The 23,753-nt window shown below is 39.5% G+C and overlaps 1 protein-coding gene across 9 annotated transcripts in view; it reads right to left on the bottom strand.

The window, feature by feature from the left end:
- Positions 1-23,753, bottom strand: part of LOC140716930 (centrosomal protein of 164 kDa-like) — a 265,508-nt gene that overhangs the window by 62,213 nt on the left and 179,542 nt on the right. For all 9 annotated transcript variants that reach the window (XR_012096388.1, XM_073030055.1, XM_073030054.1 and 6 more), the window contains 5 exons: positions 19,198-19,262; positions 15,216-15,416; positions 13,837-13,968; positions 12,324-12,540; positions 7,412-7,489 (listed from right to left, as the gene is read on the bottom strand). Coding sequence is in view for 8 of the 9 variants with exons in the window: in XM_073030055.1 (XP_072886156.1) it covers positions 7,412-7,489; positions 12,324-12,540; positions 13,837-13,968; positions 15,216-15,416; positions 19,198-19,262 (693 nt within the window). In the remaining variant the exon portion in view is untranslated. The remainder of the gene's footprint in view (positions 1-7,411; positions 7,490-12,323; positions 12,541-13,836; positions 13,969-15,215; positions 15,417-19,197; positions 19,263-23,753) is intronic.

The raw sequence follows: 23,753 nt of genomic DNA, 5'->3' as shown, positions 1-23,753 counted from the left end.
AAACTTAAACACAAGAGGTTCTGCAGATGCTAGAAATCTTGAACACACACAAAATGCTGGAGGAACTCAGCAAATTAAATGTACATTTCTAAAAAAATGCCAATGTGCTGAGACCATATGACCATAAGATATAGGAGCAGAATTTGGCCATTTGGCCCATTGAGTCTGCTCTGTCATTTCATCATGGCTGACCTATTTTTTCCTCTCAGGCCCAATCTCCCTTCATCCCCTGACCAATCAAAAATCTATTAACCACTGCTTTAAATATACATAAAGACTTGGCCTCCATAGATGCCTGTGGAAATGAATTCCACAGATTCACCACTCTTTGGCTAAAGAAATTCCTCCTCATCCCTGTTCTAAAAGGATGCCCCTCTATCCTGAAGCTGTGTCCTCTGGTCTTAGACTCTTCCACCATAGGAAACATTCTCTCCACATCCACTCTATCAAAACCTTTCACCATTCGATAGGTTTTAATGTGGTCACCCCTCATTCTTCTGAATTCCAGTGAATACAGGCCTAGAGCCATCAAACACTCTTCATATGACAAGCTGTTTAATCCTGGAATCATTTTCGTGCACTTCCTTTGGAACCTTTCCAGTTTCAGCACATCCTTACTATGCTCACAATACTCCAAGTGAGGCCTCACCAATGTTAAAGTATTAACATTACATCTTTGCTTTTATAGTCCAGTGTTCTTGAAATGAACGGCAACATAGCATTTGCCTTCCTCACCACAGACTCAACCTGCAAATTAGCCTTTAGGGAATCCTGCTTAAGGACTTCCAAATCCTTTTGCACCTCAGATTTTTGTATTTTGTCTCCATTTAGAAAATAGTCAACCCTTCCAGTTCTTCTACCAAACTGCATGACCATACACATCCTGACATTGTATTCCATCTGCCACTTCTTTGCACATTCTCCTAATCTGTCCTTCTGTAACCTCACTATTCTCTCAAAACTAACTGCCCCTCCACCTACCTTCATGTCATTTGCAAACTTTGTAACAGAGCTATCAATTCCATCATCCAAATCATTGACATATAATGTAAAATGAATCGGTCCCAACACAAGCTCCTGTGGAACACCACTAATCACCAGCAGCCAACCAGAAAAGACTTCCTTTATTCCCACTCTTTGCCTCCTGCCAATCAACCACTGCTTTATCCATGCCAGTACCTTTCCTATAATACCATGGGCTTGTAGCTTGTTAAGCAGCCACATGTGTGGCATCTTGTCAAAGGCCTTCTGAAAATCCAAGTACACAACATCAACCGATTCTCCTTTGTTTCTCCTGCTTGTTACTTCTTCAAAGAATTCCAACAGGTTTGTCAGGCAAGATTTTCCCTTGAGGAAACCATGCTGACTATGGCCCATTTTATCTTGTCCCTCCAAGTACCCTGAGACCATACCCTTAATAATCAACTCCAACATCTTCCTATCCACTGAGGTCAGACTAATTGACCTATAATTTCCTTTCTTCTATCTCTCTCCCATCTTGAAGAGTGGAGTGACATTTGCAATTTTCCAGTTTTCCGGAACCATTCCAGAATGCAGTTACTCCAACTACAGTCTGGCCAAGTTTTGGAAAAGGCTAAAGGTGAAGGTGTGTGTTTCATGATAAACTCTTGGTGATGCTCTGATGTGGTGGTTTTGTCAGACTCATGTTCCCTCAACCTTGAACACTTAATGATCAAATGCTGTCCGTTCTACTTACCTGGGAAGTTCTCCTCCATGATCCTGACCACAGTTTACATACCACCACCAGCCGACTATAATCAAATGTTTGAGATACTGCATGATGCCATCTCCAAACAAGAAGCAGTTCATCCCAAAGCATTTCAAATCATAGTCAGGGACTTCAACCATGCTTGTTTAAAGAAATCCCTGTCCAATTACTATCAGCATATAACCTGTAGCATCAGAAGTCCCAAAATACTAGACCACTGTTATACAAAGATGAGGAATACTTATTGTTCCTTGTCCAGACCGCATTTTGGTAAATGGGATCACTTGGCTGTCCTTCCCCTATCTGCACAGGCAGAGGCTAAAGAGCAAAGCTCCAGAGATTGGGAAGGTGATCGCGGGAGGCAGAAGAGCGGCTATGGGATCGTTTTAAGTCACTAGATCGAGCCATGTTCAAGGACTCATCTGTGGATCTGAATGAACACACCACGGTTGTCATGGACTTTATTAAAACAATTGTGGATGAGTGTGTCCCATAAAATCATTCAGAATCTTCCCCAACCGGAAGCCCTGGATGAACCATGAGATCCTCAATCTGCTGAGGGCGAGATTCGAAGCATTCAAGTCTGGTGACCAAGGAAGTTACAAGCAGTCTGGTACAACCCCCAGGAAGCCACCTTATGGGCAAAGTGGCAATTCTGGACTAAAGTTGAATCAACGAAGGATGCTCAACAGTTGTAGAAGGCTTGAATGCCATCACCTCTAATGAAGTAAAATCAAGCAACATAGGCAGCAAAAGTGTTTCGCTTCCAGATGAGCTCAATGCCTTCTGTGCTTGGTTTGACCACTAAAACATGGAGGAACCATCACAAACTCCCACAGCCCCTGATAATCCTGTGATTTCAGTCTCTGTGGTGACATGCGAGCAGCCTTCAGGGGGGTGAACCCACAAAATGCATCTGGCCCAGATGGGGTAACTGGCCGAATACTGAAGACTTGTGCTAATCAACTGGCTGGAGTGTTCACTGAGATCTTTAACATTTTACTTTGGCAGTCTGAGGTACCCACTTGCTTCAAGCAGTCTTCAACTATCCTGGTGTTTCAGAAGAATGTGGTGATCTGCTTCAATGACTATCATCCAGTAGCAATTACATCCACAGTGATTAAGTGTTTTGAGAGGTTGGTGATGAAACATATCAACACCTGCCAGAGAGGTGACTTGGATCCGCTCCAATATGCCTATCAGCATAACAGGTCCACAGCAGATGCCATCTATCTCATTGGCTCTTCACTCAACCCTGGCAACCCTGGAACATCTGGACAGCAAAGATACATACATTAGGATGCTCTTTATTGGCTACAGCTTCATATTCAATACCATCATCTCCTCAAAACTAATCAATAAGCTTCAAGACCTTGGCCTCAGTACCTCCTTGTCTAATTGGATCCTTGATTTCCTCACTTGCAGACCCCAGTCAGTTCAGATTGGCAACAACCTCATCTCCACAATCACCATCAGCTCAGGTGCACCACAAGGCTGTGTGCTTAGCCCCCTGCTACTCGCCTTATGCTTATGACTGTGAGGCTAAGCAGAGCTCCAATTCCATATTTAAGTTTGCTGACAACACCACTGTCGTAGGCTGAATCATAGGTGGTGGCAAATCAGCATATAGGAGAGAGACTGAAAATCTGGCTGAGTGGTGACTCAATAACAACCTCTCATTCAATATCAGCAAGACCAGGGAGCTGATTATTGACTTCAAAAGGAGGAAACCAGAGGTCCATGAGCCAGTCCTCATCTGGGGATCAGAGGGTGAAGAGGATCAGAGGGTGAAGAGGATCAGCAACTTCAAATTCCTCAGTGTTATCATTTCAGAGGACCTGTCCTGAACCCAACACACAAGTGCAATTAAGAAGAAAACATCACAGCGCTTCTATTTCCTCAGGAGTTTGCAATGATTTCTAAATCTTTGACAAATTTCTCTTGATGTGTGGTGGAGAGTATATTGACAGTCTGCATCACAGCCTGTACAGAAGCACCAATGTCCTTGAATGGAAAATACATCAAGCATTGTCACAGGAAAGCAGCATCTATCATCAGGGATGGCCACCACCCAGGTCATTCTCTCTCCTCACTGCTGCCATCAGGAAGAAGGTACAGGACTCACACCACCAGGTTCAGGAGCAGTTATTACTCCTCACACATAAGGCTATTGAACCAAAGGGGATAACCACTTCAAAAAATAAGCAAAAAACACAAAATATAAAACACAAAATGGAAAGGGTCCAGGCATATTTAGTTCAGCTCAGTGTTTGTTATCTGCAGACCACCCTGATTTAGAGTCACCCAAAGAAGCGACAACAAAAAAGTGACCAGAAACACATCATAGGAGGGAGGAAGGGGGAGGGGGGAGAGAGAAAGAGAGAGAGAGCAAGAGAGGGAGAGCAAGAGAGGGAGAGAGAAAAAAAAGCCTCAAGGCTGGATGCTTCATGCAACCCCCTTAGAGACAGCAAAGCGCCAGATTGCTCAATTGTCCCAAAAACACACCATCACACTGTAGATCCCAGGCTGTAACAGTAGCAGAACCACATTTGAAAGAAAAATATCTAAAAGAAATGAAAGAAGTAGTTTCATGAACCGTCTGGAGGACCTTGCTCTTGGCCGCTTTGTTTGCGGATGCCATCTTCTTCTGGCGCCTTCATCTCACGTTCTCGATATTTATTGCTTATTTATTTATTATTATTTCTTTCTTTTGTATTTGCACAGTTTGTTGTCTTTTGCACACAGGTTGAACATCCAAATTGATATGGTCTTACTGAGTATACCTGCGAGAAAATGAACCTCAGGGCTGTATATGTTGACATACATGCACTTTGAGAATACATTTACTTTGAACTTTGATTCCGCAGAAGTTTGAGATTTTATTTTTGAAATGAATGCTGGAAATGAATACAGTGCACACTTTTTCTTATCAAATATTCCCAATTTCTTTGCTCCTGCATCACACTTAGTTTCTTGTCTTCCAAAGAACATGGGTTCCCTTATTCTTCCGATGAGAAACAGAGCACTAGATTTTAGATTAGATTACATTATGAGGACACTCAGTCCTCGTTTATTGTCATTTAGAAATGCATACATGCATTAGGAAATTATACAATGTTCCTCCAGAGTGATATCACAAAAAAAAGGACAAACCAAAGACTCACACTGACAAAACCACATAATTATAACATATAGTTACAGCAGTGCAATGCAATACCATAATTTAATAAAGAGCAGACCATGGGCACGGTTAAAAAAAGTCTCAAGTCCCGATTGACTCCGATAGTCCCCAATCTCAGGCAGCAAAAATGGGGAAACTCTCCCTGTCATAAACTTCCAGGCACCGACAACTGATGCCTTGGAAGCACCCAACCACAGCAGACTCTGAGTCCGTCCGAAAACTTCGAACCTCCGACCAGACCCTCCGATACAGCCGCCCGAGTGCCTTCGACCTCGTCCCGGCCGCCGAAACAAGCAAAGCCAAGGTCTCGGAGGCCTTCTCCTCCGGAGATTCTGAACCGCACAGTAGCAGCGGCAGCGAAGTGGGCATTTCAGAAGTTTCTCCAAATGTTCTTCCACGCTCTCACATCTGTCTCCATCAAATCAGGATTGTGCACGGATCCCTACTTAACACGTAACAGATATCCATTCTCCAGAGAGGCCACATGCTAGATTACATTATGCTGAATTTAATGGAATTTATCCACTGGTGCTACAAGCCTGCTTAGTTATACCTTAGTGCAATCCCCTACTTAGTTAGGAATACTATAAATTTCAACTTCCCATTGTTCCTATTTAAGACTTCAACTAACTTATGTAAATGCTCTAAAGAAAAAGGGTTTATTTCTGTCGCATTTCATGACTTCGCGATGTCTTAAATGTCTGCCAATGAAGTAAGGAAGTCACCATTGTATGGTAGGAAGTGCAGCGATCAATTTAAAAGCAGAATGGTCCTACAAACAGCAAGGTGACAATGCCAAAATTATTTCTCCTCAACAAACAAGAAGAACTTCTGCATTCGCCTTTAAGAAAACACGATTGATCTTTTAAATCTGCATGAGAGGGTGGCGCGGTTCTTTGCTTAAAATGGCAACTGAAATTATGCAGGATTCTCTCAGTATTACACCATCTCCATATATTATGCATTACATACTAAAGCCCACAACCCAAAACATAGTTGAGAGTTGCCAAACAACTTATACTTGACAAGACTGGTGTATTTACAATCATTAACTATTTAGAAATGGCTGCAGGCATCAATATGATACCTGAAAGGCAGATCAATTCACAGTACCTGAGGCATTGATAGTTATAATCCTAATTTAAACTGTGCTATTCTGAGAACAGTTTGAAGAGAAACTCCTATCTCTACTGAGTGTAGGGAATGATCTGTGGATGAGGTGGGATATTCTATCACTCTAGTACACTTCACCCATTTTCCATGATGTACGGGGACAGAATTGATAGGTTACCCCCTTTGGCTTGGTTTGGAACATGATTTGGGAAGAAGCAAGAATGGCAAGGAGAACCTGGGGTAGAAAGTCTTCAATCAGAGGGTTGCGAGACTGTGGAACAAGCTACCAGCTAAAGTGATGGATGTGGGTTTGATTTCAACATTTAAGAGAAGTTTGAATGTATATGGATGGTAAGGTATGGCAGGTGCAGGTCGATGGGACTAGGCAGAATAATAGTTTGGCATGGACTAGATAGGTCAGTGGTCCCCAACCACAGGGCCGCAAAGCATGTGCTACCGGGACGTGAGGAAACGATATGATTTGTATATCACGGACCGGTTTAATATTGACAATATTCTTGCGGACCGGCCAACGACGGGGGGGGGGGGGGGGGGGGGGGGGGGGGCTGGCATGCGCCCTGTCATACTCCTCGCTCAGTCGGTCACTCTCTCTGGACTGCGACCGCCATGGCCCCAGCACTGGGACCTCCGGCCCTTACCTTGTCCTCTCACTGGCGTGTTGCAATAATTTTATATGTTCATATGAGGAAAATATGCGCTGTGTATTTCTGTGTATTTAATATTAAATTCATTAGATAAACCCTTTTAGAAACAAAACTATTGAGTGTATTAGCCATTTATAAGTGACTTATAGTTGACTTATCACCTATATTCCGGTCGTGATTAACACCCACCCCTCCTCACCACCCCCCACTCCCGTCAGCCGGTCCGCAATGATATTGTCAATATTAAACCGGTCCGCGGTGCAAAAAAGGTTGGTGACCCCTGAGATAGGTTAAACAGCCTGTTTCTGTGCTGTAGTGCTCTATGACTCCATGACACTCTACCACTCTAAGAAAAGAAAATAATCCTCTGTGAAAGTAAAAGAAATACACTGACATACAGAAATGCAACGGAAAGAAATTATCTTGAGAAGTTCTGTGATGTATACTGAGTATTAACAGCTCTTGCATCATTATTTTTGATGCACAATAGGATCCCTTCCATCTGATCACCCTGGGATTTACTTCTTAGGACACTATAAGTACTTGGACTGCGATGAAATAAAGATTCATGTGGAGAAATTCATCTTAGCTGACGTTAAGTAGGTTTACAGATTCAATTAACCTCCCATCATCTGCAGTAGGGATTGTGAATTGATTCTTTTAATGGAAACATTTATTCTTCTGAACTTTTAACAATTCATATTCTTTCTTTTATTAACTCACTTTTTGATGCTTTTCATCAGCTGTCTTTGTCAGCTCCTGAAGGTCAGTTGAGTGTTTGTTCTTGAGTAGCTCCAGTTCCTACAGAAGAAATAAAGTTACAAAAAAAAAGAAATTCCAACTTATACATGACACCACTAATGCATTCTTTAAGTCTAGAAAAATTGGCCTTGGCCCAGTTTGGAACTTTTTATTCCAAGTTTATTGTTGTCCTTTTCCATTACTGCTAAATCTAGACAAATGATAATCACTGCTACAAAAGTGCTGTCCCTTTAGATTAGGGTTTCCTGACCATTCTTATGCCAAGGACCAATACCATTAAGCAAGGAGTTTATGGACCAACAAGTTGGGAACCCTTGCTTGAGAAAGTCCTTTTATCTGCCCAGCTATATTCCCTAAAACTAAAGTTGCACCCTCTCTTGTTGGGTTTGCCTCATGCAGACTTAAAAGATTCTCCAGGATGTAATTTTGACCCTCTTTAATATCTACTGTGATGGTATCCCAGTTTACAGAAGGGTATTAAAATCTACTAATATTATTGTCCTAGTCGTTTGAACATACCAGAAACTTGGCTACAAATCTTTTTTTTAAATCTCCCTCATACTACTTGATAGAAAACTCCCAACAGAGTAACTGCCTTCTTTTTGTTCTTTATTGCAATCCATTTGCCTCATTTCATGATATAACATCACTTTCCATGGCTATAAATATTTCTTTGATCAGCAATCACCTTTCTTTTATTCTTCTATTTCTAGCTCATTTGAAAACCATGTAACCAAGAGTACTAAGTTGGTATTACTACCCCTCTTTAAGCCATGCTTTCATAAGAAATACCACCTACTTGCACAAGTCTAGGCTCCAAACTCATTTGCCTTACGCACTCTGTTTCTTGCATTAAGCACAATCAGACTCCTTGTCCATTACCTAAACATTTTTTAAAGATGAATTTGTCACATGTACATCAAAACATTCAATAAAATACGCTGTATATATTAACAACCAACACAGTCCAAGGATGTGATAGCGCAGCCCACAAGAGTCACCCTGCTTTTGGAGCCAACATAGCATACCCACAGCTTACTAACCCTAACCCATGCATCTTTGGAATGAGAGGAAATCCTCGTGGTCACGGGGAGAACATACAAGCACTTTACAGACAACAGCAGGTTTGAACCCGGATCACTGGTGCTGTAAAGCATTGTGCTAACTGCTACGCTAGCTGTGCCACCCAGTGCTAAGGTATCACTAACTTTCTGCCTGTTATTTCTAGAGGTGCTCGCCTTCCTTCTGAATCTGCTCAGCCCTCCATTCTCAGTTATTTTAAACAACAGAAGAAAAATTGCCTGTGACAACGTTAGCCTCGAGTCTGCTGAGACCAAATCCACATCCCTGACCTTTGCGCGAACATGTCCCAATGCCTCAGTAATCTAAATCTTTCCTTCCTGTACCACCTCTCCAGATATGCAGTCATTTGCACAATGTTCCTCTTTCTATTCACTGGGAATAATCCACAGATTAATAACTTTGAAGTTTTGCTCAATCTCTTTCCTAACTGGTTAAGATGTCTCCAGGACCTTCATGCATTTTTCTACCTATTCCATCAGTACTGATATGACTATGAGCTTTGGCTATTTAACTTCCATTTCCAGAATGGTAGTGTAGCAGTTAGTGTAATGCTTTACAGGGCCAGTGACTGCAATCAGCATTCAGTTCCCACTGCTGTCTGTAAGGAGTTTGTATGTTCTCCCTTTAACCGTATGGGTTTCCTCTGGGTGCTACGGTTTCCTCCCACATTCCAAAGATGTATGGGTTAAGGTTGGTAAATTGTTGGCACCAAAAGCATGGCGACACTTGCAGGCTGCCTCTAGCACAATCCTCGAACTGTGTTGGTTGTTGACATAGATGATGCATTTTGCTGTATGCTTTGATATACATGTGACAAATAAAGCTAATCTTTAATATCTATGATCCTGGCACCAAGGAGGCACTGACATCGGTGACTGTAGATGTGCTTGCCTGCTTTTTGAACTATTGAATCCCCTGTAACTATGACTCTTGATTTTTCCCTTCATTTTGTAAACAGATGAGCAACCCATGGTGCAATGGTCTTAGCCATGATTGCTCTCTGCAGGGAAATGTTGGCTTCAAAAATGTACATTTGTAAAAGAACAAGATTCGTTTAGGGATTGCTGAACTAACTGCCCGCTCTTGCCCTCACATGGTTTGAAGGTTTACTGAACACTCCCAAAGTTATGGTCATTTTGATCTTTAGTTCAACCTATTGGATGACCTAACTTAATACTTTCCATAACTGTAAATGTTTTTTAATCAACATTTCCTCTCCTTCTTTTATTCCTTTCACTCTCTTTATGAGAAAACCCTGTAACCAGTCAAGTCAAGTAATCAAGTTGATCCTTGGTTACTGCCTTTCTTTAAGTCAAGTTTTAGATGGTAACTCAAACATTGTACTTTCACATGTCCATGCTTCTAATTCATCTGTCTTACATACTCTACTCCTTAGCATTTTAAGATTAGGTACAGCTATGCCCATTCCCTGGACATTGTTTTTTATGCTTTTTGCTCCCTCTCTGACTGCACTCGAGGTACATGGTGACTGTTCGACCTCACAGACAGACTGCAGGTCATTGGCTGCCCAACATCCAAAGCACAGCACTCAAGGTCCCTCATCTGATGACACTCACTGCACCAAGTGCAGGCTTCAAATTGGATCCAGAATAACACCTGGAATGGGCAATGATCACAAAATAGAAAGCAGGAATAATATTAAAGCATATAGTATTTTTATTATAAGATGTGAGTGGAATGATTGGGTAAAGGCCATCTCAATGGAATTATATAGGGTAATAGTGAGAGAACATGTGGATTATTGTATACAGGGTGGCTTCCCTAAGGAAGGATATACTTGTATTAGAAGTGGAATGAAGGTTCACAAAAATGATTTCTAGGATGGTGGGCTTGTCCTGAGCACAGATTAAACCCATGCTCTTTAAGATTTAAAAAAGTGAAAAATGCTCTCATTGAGATATACACAATTTTAACAGGGCTTCACCAGGAAAGACGAAGGGAAAATGATTCCCCTGATGGGGTGTCTAGAATTAAAAGTCAATGTCTCCAAATAAGAGTTGACCATTCAAGGTGAGAATACATTTCTTCACTCAAGAATGTGGTGCTGACTCAGGTTTTAGGTATTAAGGGGATGAAAAGATACGGAATAATGCAGGAAAGTCAAGCTATGGTAAATGATCTGTCACGATTTGTTGAATGGTGGAGTAGACTTAAAGGGATGAATGTCCTACACCCGTTCCAAATATTCAGGCAAGTACTTCTGTGATTGAAAGGTAATAACCAGTGGGATAACATGCATTACAGATGCAAATTAAAACTGGCCATGTGGTTGAAAGTGAAGAGGAAAGCCTTGGGACTGCAGCAAGTACAGATTGTCTGGTCAGCTAGGAAATAATGGCAAATGAAGCAACTCAGAGAAGTACAAGGCAAAGCAATATACAGTAAGTTGCAGGATACTGAGTGGTGTGGAAGAACAAAGAGATGGAGTGCACATCCACATATTCTTAAAGGTCAATATTGTGCTTAACAGCACATGTGATGCTCTCCTTCATTATCTAGGGGCCAGACAATAAGAACAGGGCGATTATGCTAAAATCGTGCACACTTGTTCGACCACAGCGCACCTTTTTAAATACAATAGACAAGGTAGAGAAGAGATTTAACTGAGGTAAATAATATTGCAAGGGGCCTAGAAAAAATGAAGAATATGCAACTTTTTTCCCTTGATAGAGGAGACAGGAATTCATTATTTGAAAGTGGTAGCAGCAGGAACCATCAGCACATTTGTATAGTATGCGCATATGTGTGCTTGAACAACTGTGATCTGAAGAGCTATGGAACAAGTGCTTGAAGATGGGAGTAGGTTGGATAATTCTTTATTGACAGCACTGACATGATGGGCCAAATGCTCTGCTTCTGTGTACATTTTGTATGACCCTGAAATGAAATGACTGTACTTATACATATTGATCACGACTAAGATAAAAACAGCTTCTAACTGAGAAATACTAACTGATAAGGCATTTAACTGAAATGGGTTGTATCAAAGACGGTTCTATTGCAGTGATCTAGAATGGATTCCTGAATGAGGTTTGGGTCCTGCAGAAGTCAAAACTTTCCCATTTTTAAAGGTGAAATCCCAATAACAATGGACTAAACATGTAATCAAGAATTACAGGTTGAGGTTTTCCCAGTAAGTTTTCTTAATTCTTCCTTTGAATTTAATGGAATTAATAGCAACAAGTAGTTAAGCAGCTGCTGGACTGCATTCCCTCCCCAACCCCCAATGTTTCCTTCAAGATATTACAAATTTAACCAAGCTCTTATTTCATACAATATATTCCTAATGGAAGGTATAATCTAGTTGAAGGAAGCCAAAGACATCACAGACTCAAAATAAGTGAGATGTAAAATGTATAAAATAGAAGCAGCTTTTGGATTTAATATCAAATCGTTTGATGCATTTTTCAATGATGCCACTACCTTCAAGCACATATCGCACTCACAAAGCAACTAATTCTATTAGCTTGGATGTTCATGTAAAAGAATCAAGTAATTTCTACACAGACATTATTATTACACTGCAAAAATCTAACTAACATTATGTGCAAACTTGGGAGCTTCTTTCAGCTGCTGAGTTTAACATTTAAGTAAACAGCATCACGTTTTTGTTTCATAATGGTCTATTTGTCCTCTTGGATTGGAGATGAGCAAGTTGTAAAGATGCAGTGGAATAAATCCAGTCACGTAATGTTCAGCATTGCTTGAGAAGTTACCTTTCCATGGAGAAGGATCAGTATTACCGATTGTTAAAAGAGCAGAGGCATACCTCTTCTGTTTCTTTTTGTAGCTTTTCCCTTAGCTCACTCAGAGCCTCTTCTTTTTTCTCTTCCAGCTGAATCTTCTCTTCCTCTAAGGTTTTGTCCATCTCTTTCCTTATCTGCTCCACAATTGCACACTTTTCAGCCTTTAAGTTTTGTTGCTCAGTTGCTAAAAATGATTTTAGTTCTGCTTTGAGCTGTACGAGCCTGGCTTCCTTCTCAGCCCTGGAGTGCAGTAAAAACAATATTACCTGACATATCAAACAGCATTATAAAATATATAACCTATAATATATTAAATATATAATAATATATTTATATATAATTTAAATATAGGCTGAGAATATTATCAAACTGCAGTGCTTATTAAGAGTTTTAATTTAGTTTTTCTTAAACAAAAGTAAAACCTATTTGAACAGATGAAACAGTTTCTGAAATAGAATTTTAATTCTGCATTGCATTCATCAATAAAAGACATTGTGCAATACTTTTTTAATTAGGGCTGTGATGATTTTCACTTTTTATGCTCCAAATAAATTTGACATAATGGGAAGAATATTAAATATCCAATTTCAAATATAATGCAACATGCACTAAGTTTTGATAGGATTAGCTATTAAATTAACAAATTAATTTTGTAATTTCAAAGAAGCTTACTTCTGAAATGGGCAGAATGTTTATTTCTGTTTAGTCATTAAAAATGCTACATTCTCAATGACTGGTTATCGATAAAGGAACATTCTTTACAATGGGCAGTTTAAAGAATGAAAACTCATCTAATGACACCCATGCAAGATGTAAATAAGCCTTCTGCATTACATTTTGGTTAAAGGAAAGCAACAACAACACTTTTCTAATTACTCTTTCACATAATTCTTGTTGGCCTAATTGAATTTAATACCCTGAAATATGGATATGGTTCTGCGTATATTGTCAAGAGGAGAAAGGAGGCTAACGCTAATATGGACAAAAAATCTAGTATTTTACTCTTCTCTCTCCAATTTACAAAGTACTAAATTCATAAGGCAAGTCTGGGAGTAGAAAAGAATAGAGCTGAATAAGTCTAGCAAGCTCAGTGCCCTACGGCAATTTTCCATATGATAACAAGGTGGTTGTGTGGAAGAAGTGAGACTTCAGTAATCAACTGTTCTGTGGCAGTTAATGTGTGTCCATGTCATTGTAAAAAAAAAGGCACGGATGCCAAAGTCTACACTAATTTCTTCACAAGTTACAAAGACTCATTATGTAGCTACTGAACTATAAATAAATGATCAAAGTTATTTAAAAACACTTGAAAGGTTATTGACCTGAAGTGTTAACTCTTTTCTTACTCTATTGGCACTACCTGACTTTCTGTGTATTTTCAGCTTTTTCTGTTTTTAATTCAGATTTTCATCATTCTTTGTAGCTTATTTGAGCTTCAATTTTTCTTTGGGTGGGTGGGTAGAAAAATGTAATTAACCCAATTTACAAGGGCACTGAGGACTTTTTATCCAATTTATCTTTTCTGGCAGCACTTACCCAATTTCTTTCTCTGTTGTCTCCATTTCCATTTTAACCTGGTCTCGGAGTTTGAGCAATATACTGCCCTGCTCCTCTTTTAGTCGTGCCTCTTCTTCCTCCCACTCAATCCTGAGTTTTTCTTTTAGTAACCTTGAACATTGGAAATAAAAAAACTACTGAGTTTCTGTCATTTCTGTGGTCAAATAGCTTAGACACATCGTTTAATAGAATAAGTCTCAGGAAATTGTTTTCATAGACGGCCACTCCGTATCTTTGCCAATTCTTAGGCTGTGTACAATGGCAGTAAACAGACAGTTATACTGACTTGTCGGTTGCTCAAGGCTGAACCGGGAGGCAACTTTCATAAGACCATAAGACATAGTAGCAGAATAATGCCACTCGATCTATCAAGTCTGCTCTGCCATCCCATTATGACTGATTTATTATTCCTCTCAACCCTTTCTCCTGTCTTCTCCCTCTAACCTTTAACACCCTTCAACAATGAAGTGGTGGGGCAAGTTACAAGTTGTGTACTCGGGTGTCACTTCTCTGACCAAGAGAATATTGTTACAAATTATGTACATTGAAGATGAATCCCCAAGATTATTCCTGCAATTTTTACTAATATTTTTTAAAATCACATTTGCTTCTCTATCTTCCTATGTCAATTAATTACCGAAAGTTCTTGGCCAAAAGCAACTTAACCCAGCCACTGGGAACGAGACAAGAATGACAGCATTATACTTGGTCTGATTTACTCTCCATTATTGAGTATAAAATTTGTATCCTGACTGACCCTTATGAATATCCCTGCAGGGAAATTATCCTTAATCAACTGCTGTTAGATAGACTAATATAACAATTTACACATGGCTGGATCCAGCAAAATCTAATGGGATAACTGATCTGTTTTTGATATTGATTGATGAAGAAATGTTGGGTGGATTAAAACAGAGATGAGGAGGAATTTCTTTAGCCTAAAGGTGAATCTGTGGAATTCATTGCCATTATTGGGTATATTTAAAGTGGAGGTTGAGGGGTTCTTGATTAGTAAGGGTGTCAAAGGTTAAGGGGGGGGAAGGCAGGAGAATGGGTTGACAGGGATATTAAACCAGCCGTGATGGAATAACAGAGCAGATCCAATGGGCTGAATGGCCTAATTCTGCCCCTTTATTTTATGGTTTTATGGATGCTGGGTAAATCCATCAATCTTAAATAGCACCTTGGGATATGCAATGACCACCTGACATTGGGATATGTAAAGTCACTTGATATCCTGTAGAGGAATGGCACCTCCAAAATTGTAGCACTTTGTCACTGCAATGTGTCCACTTTTGCATTTTTCCAGCAGTCTCATGCAAGAATTTACTTCTTTAAAATAAAACGCAGTATTATACCTGAGTTTTTCTTCTTTATCTCGATAAATTTGCTGGGCTTCCACTTCCTCCTGTTGCCTGAGTTTACGAAGCTGCTCCTCCCTTTCTTTGAGTATCTGATTCTTTTCCTCTTCTAGCTCCTGGTTCAACTTGTCAGACTCCTCCTTTGATTTCTGCGCCTGCAGTAGTTCCTTGTCTTTCTCTTGCTCCTGATAAATGATTCTATTTTGAAGGGAATCATACAAGCAGTGTGATTACCAAACTCAATTTAGAAAGTTGCACAGACATTCTTTCCAACTTCTATGGGCCAACAGAAGCTCTGAGACATAGCATATGGTGATCAGAGATGGCCCAGGATATTCCAATAACACACAGAGAGGCATATGTTGGGGTGAGCCAGCAGATTTATGTCTTCTTTTGAGTTTTGAGTTAAAGGTCTATTCCACTTAACCCATGCCTTGTTTTATGGTGTGCAGAAAGCTGTTGACCTGTATTTCTCAATTTTTAGAACGTGTCAATGATATTTTTCTACTGAGTGATAACTCGGCCAATTTCACAATTTCAATTTGAATGCCTTGACAATTCACTGTTTACTGCACTTATTGTAGTTCCCATTTGGGACCAAACAGACAAAAGCTGAATCAGCACTTTTTCCAAAAACCAACAGTAGATCACAGAGATACAGCTTCATAGAATTAGCTCAGGCTGACTTGACTGCAAATGAGAAAAATACTTGCTTCTCTGCTTTCCTCCATTTCCACTAGATAACCATTAAAATCACAGCAACACATATTTTTGCACATCATATTTTACAGGATAAATGATCCAAATAACTCCCAGTGTAGGCTAAACAGCTGGGAATTGATGGTTAGAAAACTGATGGTCATACAGAACGAGATAGAATTTTCTGTCATATTGTTAACAGAGTAAATGGAGTAATGGGTTGGAGCCGTTGAATCTCAAGGATTTTTTTTGATAATAACTTCCATACAGAAGATAATCTTTAAAATTCTCAAAACAGACATTTTATGAACAATATTATTCATCCTAACTGCTGAAGCTCTTTTACCCGTTATTACCTAGAGGTGAGAAGATTTTTTTATGAATTATTATGAACTGAAGTGCACTGCTTGAAAGGTGAGTGGTAGAAGATACAATAGTAACTTTTGAAAGGAAATTGAACATATACTTGGAGAGAAAATTGCAGAGCTACTGAGTGGAACAGTAGGACAAAATGGACAGCACTTTAAAAGAGCCAGCCCTGATATTGTGGATTAATTAGCTACCTTCGGTGTTGCACCATTCTAATGTTATACAAGAACCTTTCCAACAGAAAGGTGCGAGTGCCAAGTAACCTGTGTTCAATTTTGAGTGTAAAAATAGATGAGAAGTCAATGAGCCAATTAGAACCTAATTTAAAGTTGCATGGCATGCAGTTAAGGACAGCGTGTTGACATGGAGGCAAGGTACAGAGCTTAAACACTCAATGTCAAAGCACAGCACTATAATGCAATGACATAATTTAATGAAAATATAGAAGGTTGTAGCTACATTCAGAAGCTACACAGTTCCAGAGGGGCAGGAGGCTGCTTCTGGCTGGCCATTAGTTCCACTACACTTCCATTATCCTTAGGGCAATCATCATTTTCTTTCTTGTCTGGCAGATTACTTAAAAGACTCCTTTTTCATCTCTGTGTCTGTTATTACGTGTAATCTTCTCATTCGCGCTTCACAGGGATTTAGAGAAAGGGTAAGGACCAAGTGCTAAAAAATCCATTATTATGACAAACTTTCATGGCTTTCTCACATTATCAGGGTCTGATGGAAGTTCCGTGAAGATGATGTTAGCTTCAGTCAACCGAGTACCATTCTGATAGCAGACAAGCTGTCAGCAAATCACTGGATTCCTGAGTCTCAGAATATGGAGTAGAGAAGGTGCCGAGGGAATAATATGCAAAAAGACAATCTAAATTTGGTCCGGACTAATCTATCACAACATTCCCCAAATGATTTCCTCCTTCTTATCCTTTACCTTGTAGATGAATAATTTAGTGAAAGCACATACAAATGCTGATGGCTGGAGAGGGTCATTTCATTTTTGTCTGTTTTGCTCCTATTCTGCTGATATCAAAATGGCCACCTGTCTCAAGAGACTGATTCTACCAAAGATGTTTCTAAGTTCAGCTGTCCCCAAGCAAATTTTATTTAGATTTAAGTTTACCCCATATATTGGTTCAATTCAGCTGCACACATCTTCAAAATAGCTTAATGTTATCAGAACCATTAAATTCTAGTCTTACTGAACTTATATTAAACAGCTGTCTTTTATCCTGGATGCACTAATCTTGGTTGTAAAAAATACAAATAAATGTTGCTTCATGATAGCTGTGGTCTGGCAGAAATGCTTTTAGCAAGTCTAAGGAGGGTAGATATAGATCATAATCTTTGCAAGTGACAATAGTCCACTGCTCTACTCTCGATATACCATTGACTGTGTAACTAGGGATAATTCAAATACCATCTATGAATTTGCTGACAATGCAACCATCGTTGGTAGAATCTCAGGTGGTGACGAGAGGGCGTACAGGAGTGAGATATCCCAACTAGTGGAGTGGTGTCACAGCAACAAGCTGGCACTCAACATCACTAAGACGAAAGAGCTGATTGTGGACTTCAGGAAGGGTAAGATGAAGGAACACATACCAATCCTCATAGAGGGGTCGGAAGTGGAGAGAGTGAGCAGCTTCAAGTTCCTGGGTGTCAAGATCTCTGAGGATCTAACCTGGTCCCAACATATTGATGAAGTCATAAAGAAGGCAAGGCATCAACTATACTTTATTCGGAGTTTGAAGAGATTTGGCATGTCAACAAATACACTCAAAAACTTCTATTGTTGTACCGTGAAGAGCATTCTGACAGACTGCATCACTGACTGGTATGAGGGGGCTACTGCACAGGACCGAAAGAAACTGCAGAAGGTTGTAAACCTAGTCAGCTCCATCTTGGGCACTAGCCTACAAAGTACCCAGGGCATCTTTAGGGAGCGGTGTCTCAGAAAGACGGTGTCCATTATTAAAGACCTCCAGCACCCAGGGCATGCCCTTTTCTCACTGTTACCATCAGGTAGGAGATACAGAAGCCTGAAGGCACACACTCAATGATTCAGGAACAGCTTCTTCTCCTCTGCCATCTGATTCCTGAATGGACTTTGAAGCTTTGGACACTACCTCACTTTTTAAAAATATACAGAATTTCTGTTTTTGCACATTTTTAATAATCTATTCAATATACATAATTGATTTACTTGTTTGTTTATTTTTATTTTATTTTATTTATTATTATTATTATTTTTCTCCCTCTGCTAGATTATGTATTGCATTGAACTGCTGCTGCTAAGTTAACAAATTTCATGTTACATGCTGGTGATAATAAACAAGATTCTGATCTTGTGGTTTCTTCTGCTGGTCGTTGTACAGTGGGTAGACGCAGGTAAAACTAAAAGGCCCACTTTTCATCAACTTGTCTACTGAAATTACTGGGGCAAATACACAAAAAAGCCACAAATGGAAATTCAAGTTCACAAAGGAATTGTAATGAGCAAATACTTTGTTAGACCAAATTACTGAAACAAAGAGATTTCTTAGATATTGGGAATATTATAGTTCTTGCAAACCAGTAAATCAAATTAGATAACTCTAAAATATTTATCAATGATTAACAATGGGAGAGCATTTCCTTCAAGTTAGATTTAGTAGCTTTGCACACAAGATGGTTAAAGTCTTCACAACAGGGTTATGTAGTAAGCTCTAGGGTTTGAACTCATCCCAGATAAACCCAGCCACTGACAAACAGGGTTTGCTTATTCCTGAGTAAATGAATCTAGGAGGGTGCCCTGAACTTGTGAGCCATCAATAAAACAAAACTCTTGCTCTAGGATTGACATTTGGGTTAACAATTCAAATACAAATTATGAAGAATTCAAACTTGACTAACAAATGTGTACCTTTCAGAAGGCTCTGCTCTTTTCCTTTGTTCTTCAAGATTTTGTTCCTTGGTCTCTTGTTGCTCCTATGAATAAAAATGTGATAAGAACAACATTTATGGGGTTATTTCATAAAATAAACATCATGTCAATATTTTGCATGCTTGGCTATTGCATGTTAATGAATTAGTGTTCACAAGATTCCTGTAGATCATCACGGACATAGTTTTTCACTATTGAAAGAATATTTAAGATTTATCCTTCTTCAGTGTAGGCATCACTGGCAGAGGCTTCGCAGTAGTGAATTTAAAGTCCCATGATCCTTTCCCTTCTCTAGCTCTGTATCCCTTTTGCCAATCACCTTTCTGGCTCTCAGCTTCACCCCACCCCCTCCGGTCTTCTCCTATCATTTCGCATTTTCCCCTCCCCCTACTACTTTCACATCTCTTACTATCTTTCCTTTCAATTAGCCCTGACGAAGGGTCTCGGCCCGAAACGTCAACAGTGCTTCTCCCTATAGATGCTGCCTGGCCTGCTGCGTTCCACCAGCATTTTGTGTGTGTTGCTTTAAGACTTATCTTTCTTTTCCCCTGAAATGGATTGCACTCAATTGCTTCTAAATCCGCATGCTTCATTTTTGCCTATTCAATCTATCAGTACTTTCTATATTTTGTTAATACTTTAGTATATCACCAGACTTTGTGTCATCTGCAAACTTCAATACAGTGTATAACTACAATATTTTCACTGTCATTATAAAATATAATGAACAGTTAAGGTCTAGGTGCAGATTTCTGACAGATTATATTATGTACCTAGTTCTAACTGAAGTAAATACTTTTCTAATCAGTCCTGCTGAAGGGTCTCGGCCTAAAACATTGATTGTACTGTTTTCCATAGATGCTGTCTGGCCTGCTGAGTTTCTGCAGCATTTTGTGTGTGTGTTGCTTGGATTTCCAGCACCTGCAAATTTTCATTTGTTTGTGACTTTTCTAACCTCATTTACCTAGCTACTAGCCTATCCAGGCCAATAATATTGCACAAATCAATGAACAAAAGAAAATTTGCAGATGCTGGAAATCCAAGCAATACACACAAAATGCTGGAGGAACTCAGCAGGCCAGGCAGCATCTATGGAAAAGAGTACAGTCAACATTTCAGGCTGAGTCCCTTCATCAGGACTGCAACAAAAACCTTATTTGGAATAAGATATATAGATTTAGCCTCTATTGAAAGAATGATATACCAGCTTTAAAGTGGTTGTAGTGTAGACGCAGAATAATGATTCCTGTGAGAAGGGAATACTATGAAGAAAGGTTGATGAAGTCTGGCCTGTTCTCACAGAAGCTTAAAAGAATGAAAGAAGATTTTATTGAGACATGCAAGATTCTGAGCGCGACTGGCTAAAGAGATGGTGAGAAGCTTTTCCTCTAGCCATGGAATCTAGGAGGAGGAGGCATGGTAAAGGGTTGGCCAAGTGCACCTGGGCTGAGAAGTAATTTCTTCCTGCAAAGAGACTTAAGTCATTGAAATTCTAACCTACAAGTCTCTAGTAGACCTGTCATGTGTATGTTGAAGCTGGTGGTCATTAGAGTTTTATTTTTACCAAGGGATTCAGAGGTTATGGATATTTTGCAAAAAAAAAGTACAGGGTAGAGGATAAACATTAGCTTACACTATGACAACACAGACCACAAATTGCTCTGTAATCTACTTCTAGCTCTATATATTATTATGCTCTTATAATCTGCCTTCAACTATTTAAGCCTGTAAAGTTAGCTGGAAGATGGAAAATTATCAGGTGCCTACATCCATAAATGTTCTCCTATGTACCATGTCAATGAAGTCCTTGAAAAATTCAATTGAATTTGTTGGATGTGGACCATCCTTCACAACTTGCTTCCTCTGTCCAGTTCAGGTTATCAAGTATATAGTGAATGCTCCTATTCCTCATATTTTCCATAACTTTTAGAGTAAATGCAAGTGATACAACCCACCAAAAGAAGGCATGCAATACTACTTGATATTAAAACTACCAGGTTTCAAACTTATAGCTACCTTGAACAAAGTACCTATTTTAAATACAAGTAAATGAAGATTGACAATATTTTCAACTACTTTCATGCACGCAGAGTTGTTTTACCAAAAGTATGATGTGCAAGCATTGAAAATAGTTTATGGTTTTATCTGACAGCTATGAAGGATTCAATTTATTAGATATTGGCATCAGTGAACCATTTTAGATAGTACCTTAAGATGCTCCAGATTAGAGTAATAGAGCACTACAGCATATAAACAGGCCCTTCAACCCATCTATCCATGATGAACTGCTATTCTGCCCAGTTCAATCAACCTGGGCCTAGATCATAGCTCTCCATACTCCTCCCATTCATAATTTATTTAAATTTCTCTTAAATGTTGAAATCGAACCTGCATTCATCACTTCTGCAGACAGCTTGTTCCACGCTCACACCACCCTCTGAGTGCAGAAGTTACCCTTCAGGTTCCCCTTAAACATTTTACCTTTCATCCTTAATCTATGACCTCTACTTCTAGTCTCACACAATCTTAGTGCAAAAAACCTGCTTGCATTTACCTTTATCAAATGTTCCCTTTTCTCCTAAACTCCAAGGAATATTCTTAATCTAATTCCCAATCTCAGGTCCTCAAGTCCTCACAACATCCTTGTAAATGTCTTCCGTACCCTTTCAATCGTACTGACATCTTTCCTGTAAGTAGGTAGCCAGAACTGCACACAATACTCCAAATTAGGCCTCACCAGCATCTTACACAACTTCAACATAACATCCCAACTCCTGCATTCAAATACTTTCATTTATGAAGGCTTTGTGCTAAAAGCTCTCTTTATGACCCTATCTACCTTTTTCACTTTCAACAAATTATGGATTCCCAGATCCCTCTGTTCACACACAATGAAGAACTTTTTAAGTGTAAACACTAATGCAATACAGGTAAATCTGACAGCCAATTCACATGCAGAAAGATTCCTTTAACAAGAAAAAATGCTCAAGTAACTTATTTTATTGACAGAGATTCAGCAATAATTGTTAGCCAGAATTTTAGGTGAATTCCATTACTTTTCATCACAAGACGCTCTTATATCCACCCAGGTTAGGACGTCATGGATTTAACAAACCATCTTAAAGAGAGTACCTCCAACCAGCTCCAATCAGTACTATACAGCTGTACCAGCCCACATAAAGTGATTAAGTACAGGAATGGAATTAGAGCTCATGATTTTCTAACTCTGAGCACACATAGTAATTATTAAACCCAGGTTGAGATGGTGAAGTATTCAATTCCTACATGTGGAATACACGAGGCACTGTGTCACCTAAAAGATTCTGATCAAGATGGCGCCTGCATACAACGCTCTTTTGGTCCATAAAACATAGGAGCAGAATTAGGCCATGTGGCCCATCGAGTCTGCTCTGCCATTCAATCATGGCTGATCCTTTTTTCTTCTCCTCCTCACCAGTTCCTGGCCTTCTCCCCGTAACCTTTGATGCCATGTCCAATCAAGAACCTATCAATTTCTGCCTTAAACACACCCAACAACCTGGCCTCCACAGCTGCATGTGGCAACAAATTCCACAAATTCACCACGCTTTAGTTAAGAGATTTCTCCGCATCTCTGTTTTGAAAGGGCACCCCTCTGCCCTGAGGCTGTACCCTATTGTCCTAGACTCTCCCACCATGGGAAACATCCTTTCCACATTTACTCTGTCTAGGCCTTTCAACATCCGTAAGTTTTCAATGAGTTCCCCCCTCATTTCATACAAGTCAGTAAATCTGATTCTGAATTTCTGGGTTCAACGTCACACAAGACGGCAAAAATGCTGAATACAAAGCAATAATAAATGCCATATGTATAGTAGAGAGTACTCCTTTGAGGTTGGAGATGAGGCACTCTGCAGGCTTAAGAATGGAGTGATTTTTTTATATTTTGGTAATCCAAGTGGTGGATGCCAATATGGACAGGGAAAAAATACAAAATTCTTTGCTCCTCCTTAATTCAATCTAATTCTTTTTATTAAAAATTTGAAATTAAAATGTGAAACATATTTCTTGGTACCATTTGGAATGGTTGAATGCAGCTGTTAGGGACACCATTGTACACAATATTAAATCCTTGAATGGAGTTCTGCAAGTCCTCATTTATAACTCTTTAGTACCTAGAAGGTGACTCCACCATCTGGTCTTGGGGTGTCAGCACAGACGAATCGTCCACATATAGAAATCTCTAAAATAGCAAACAAGTCATGGGAATTTCTGAACAGAACCAACAGAAGGAATCCCCAGCATCATGCCGTTAAAATTTAATTAAACCTAATGTCTTCTTTAGGACTGATTGCTTTCCATTAAATAATTCCTCCTGGACTGGGTAGCAGTTTGTGATCTTGTCCAAAAATACAGTGTAAGGAGAACATTTTCTTTCATAGGATATCATGTGTTTAGAATTTCTTTTAAAGAAATGTGTTACTGAAAATAAACAATTATCTAATAATAACTGCATTGAATGATTGCCTTTGGACAAACTCAATTATCTTCTTCAA

Source organism: Hemitrygon akajei, chromosome 26 (assembly GCF_048418815.1).
Source record: "Hemitrygon akajei chromosome 26, sHemAka1.3, whole genome shotgun sequence".
Lineage (NCBI taxonomy): Eukaryota > Metazoa > Chordata > Chondrichthyes > Myliobatiformes > Dasyatidae > Hemitrygon > Hemitrygon akajei.
This window is presented reverse-complemented; position numbering and strand designations above follow the sequence as displayed.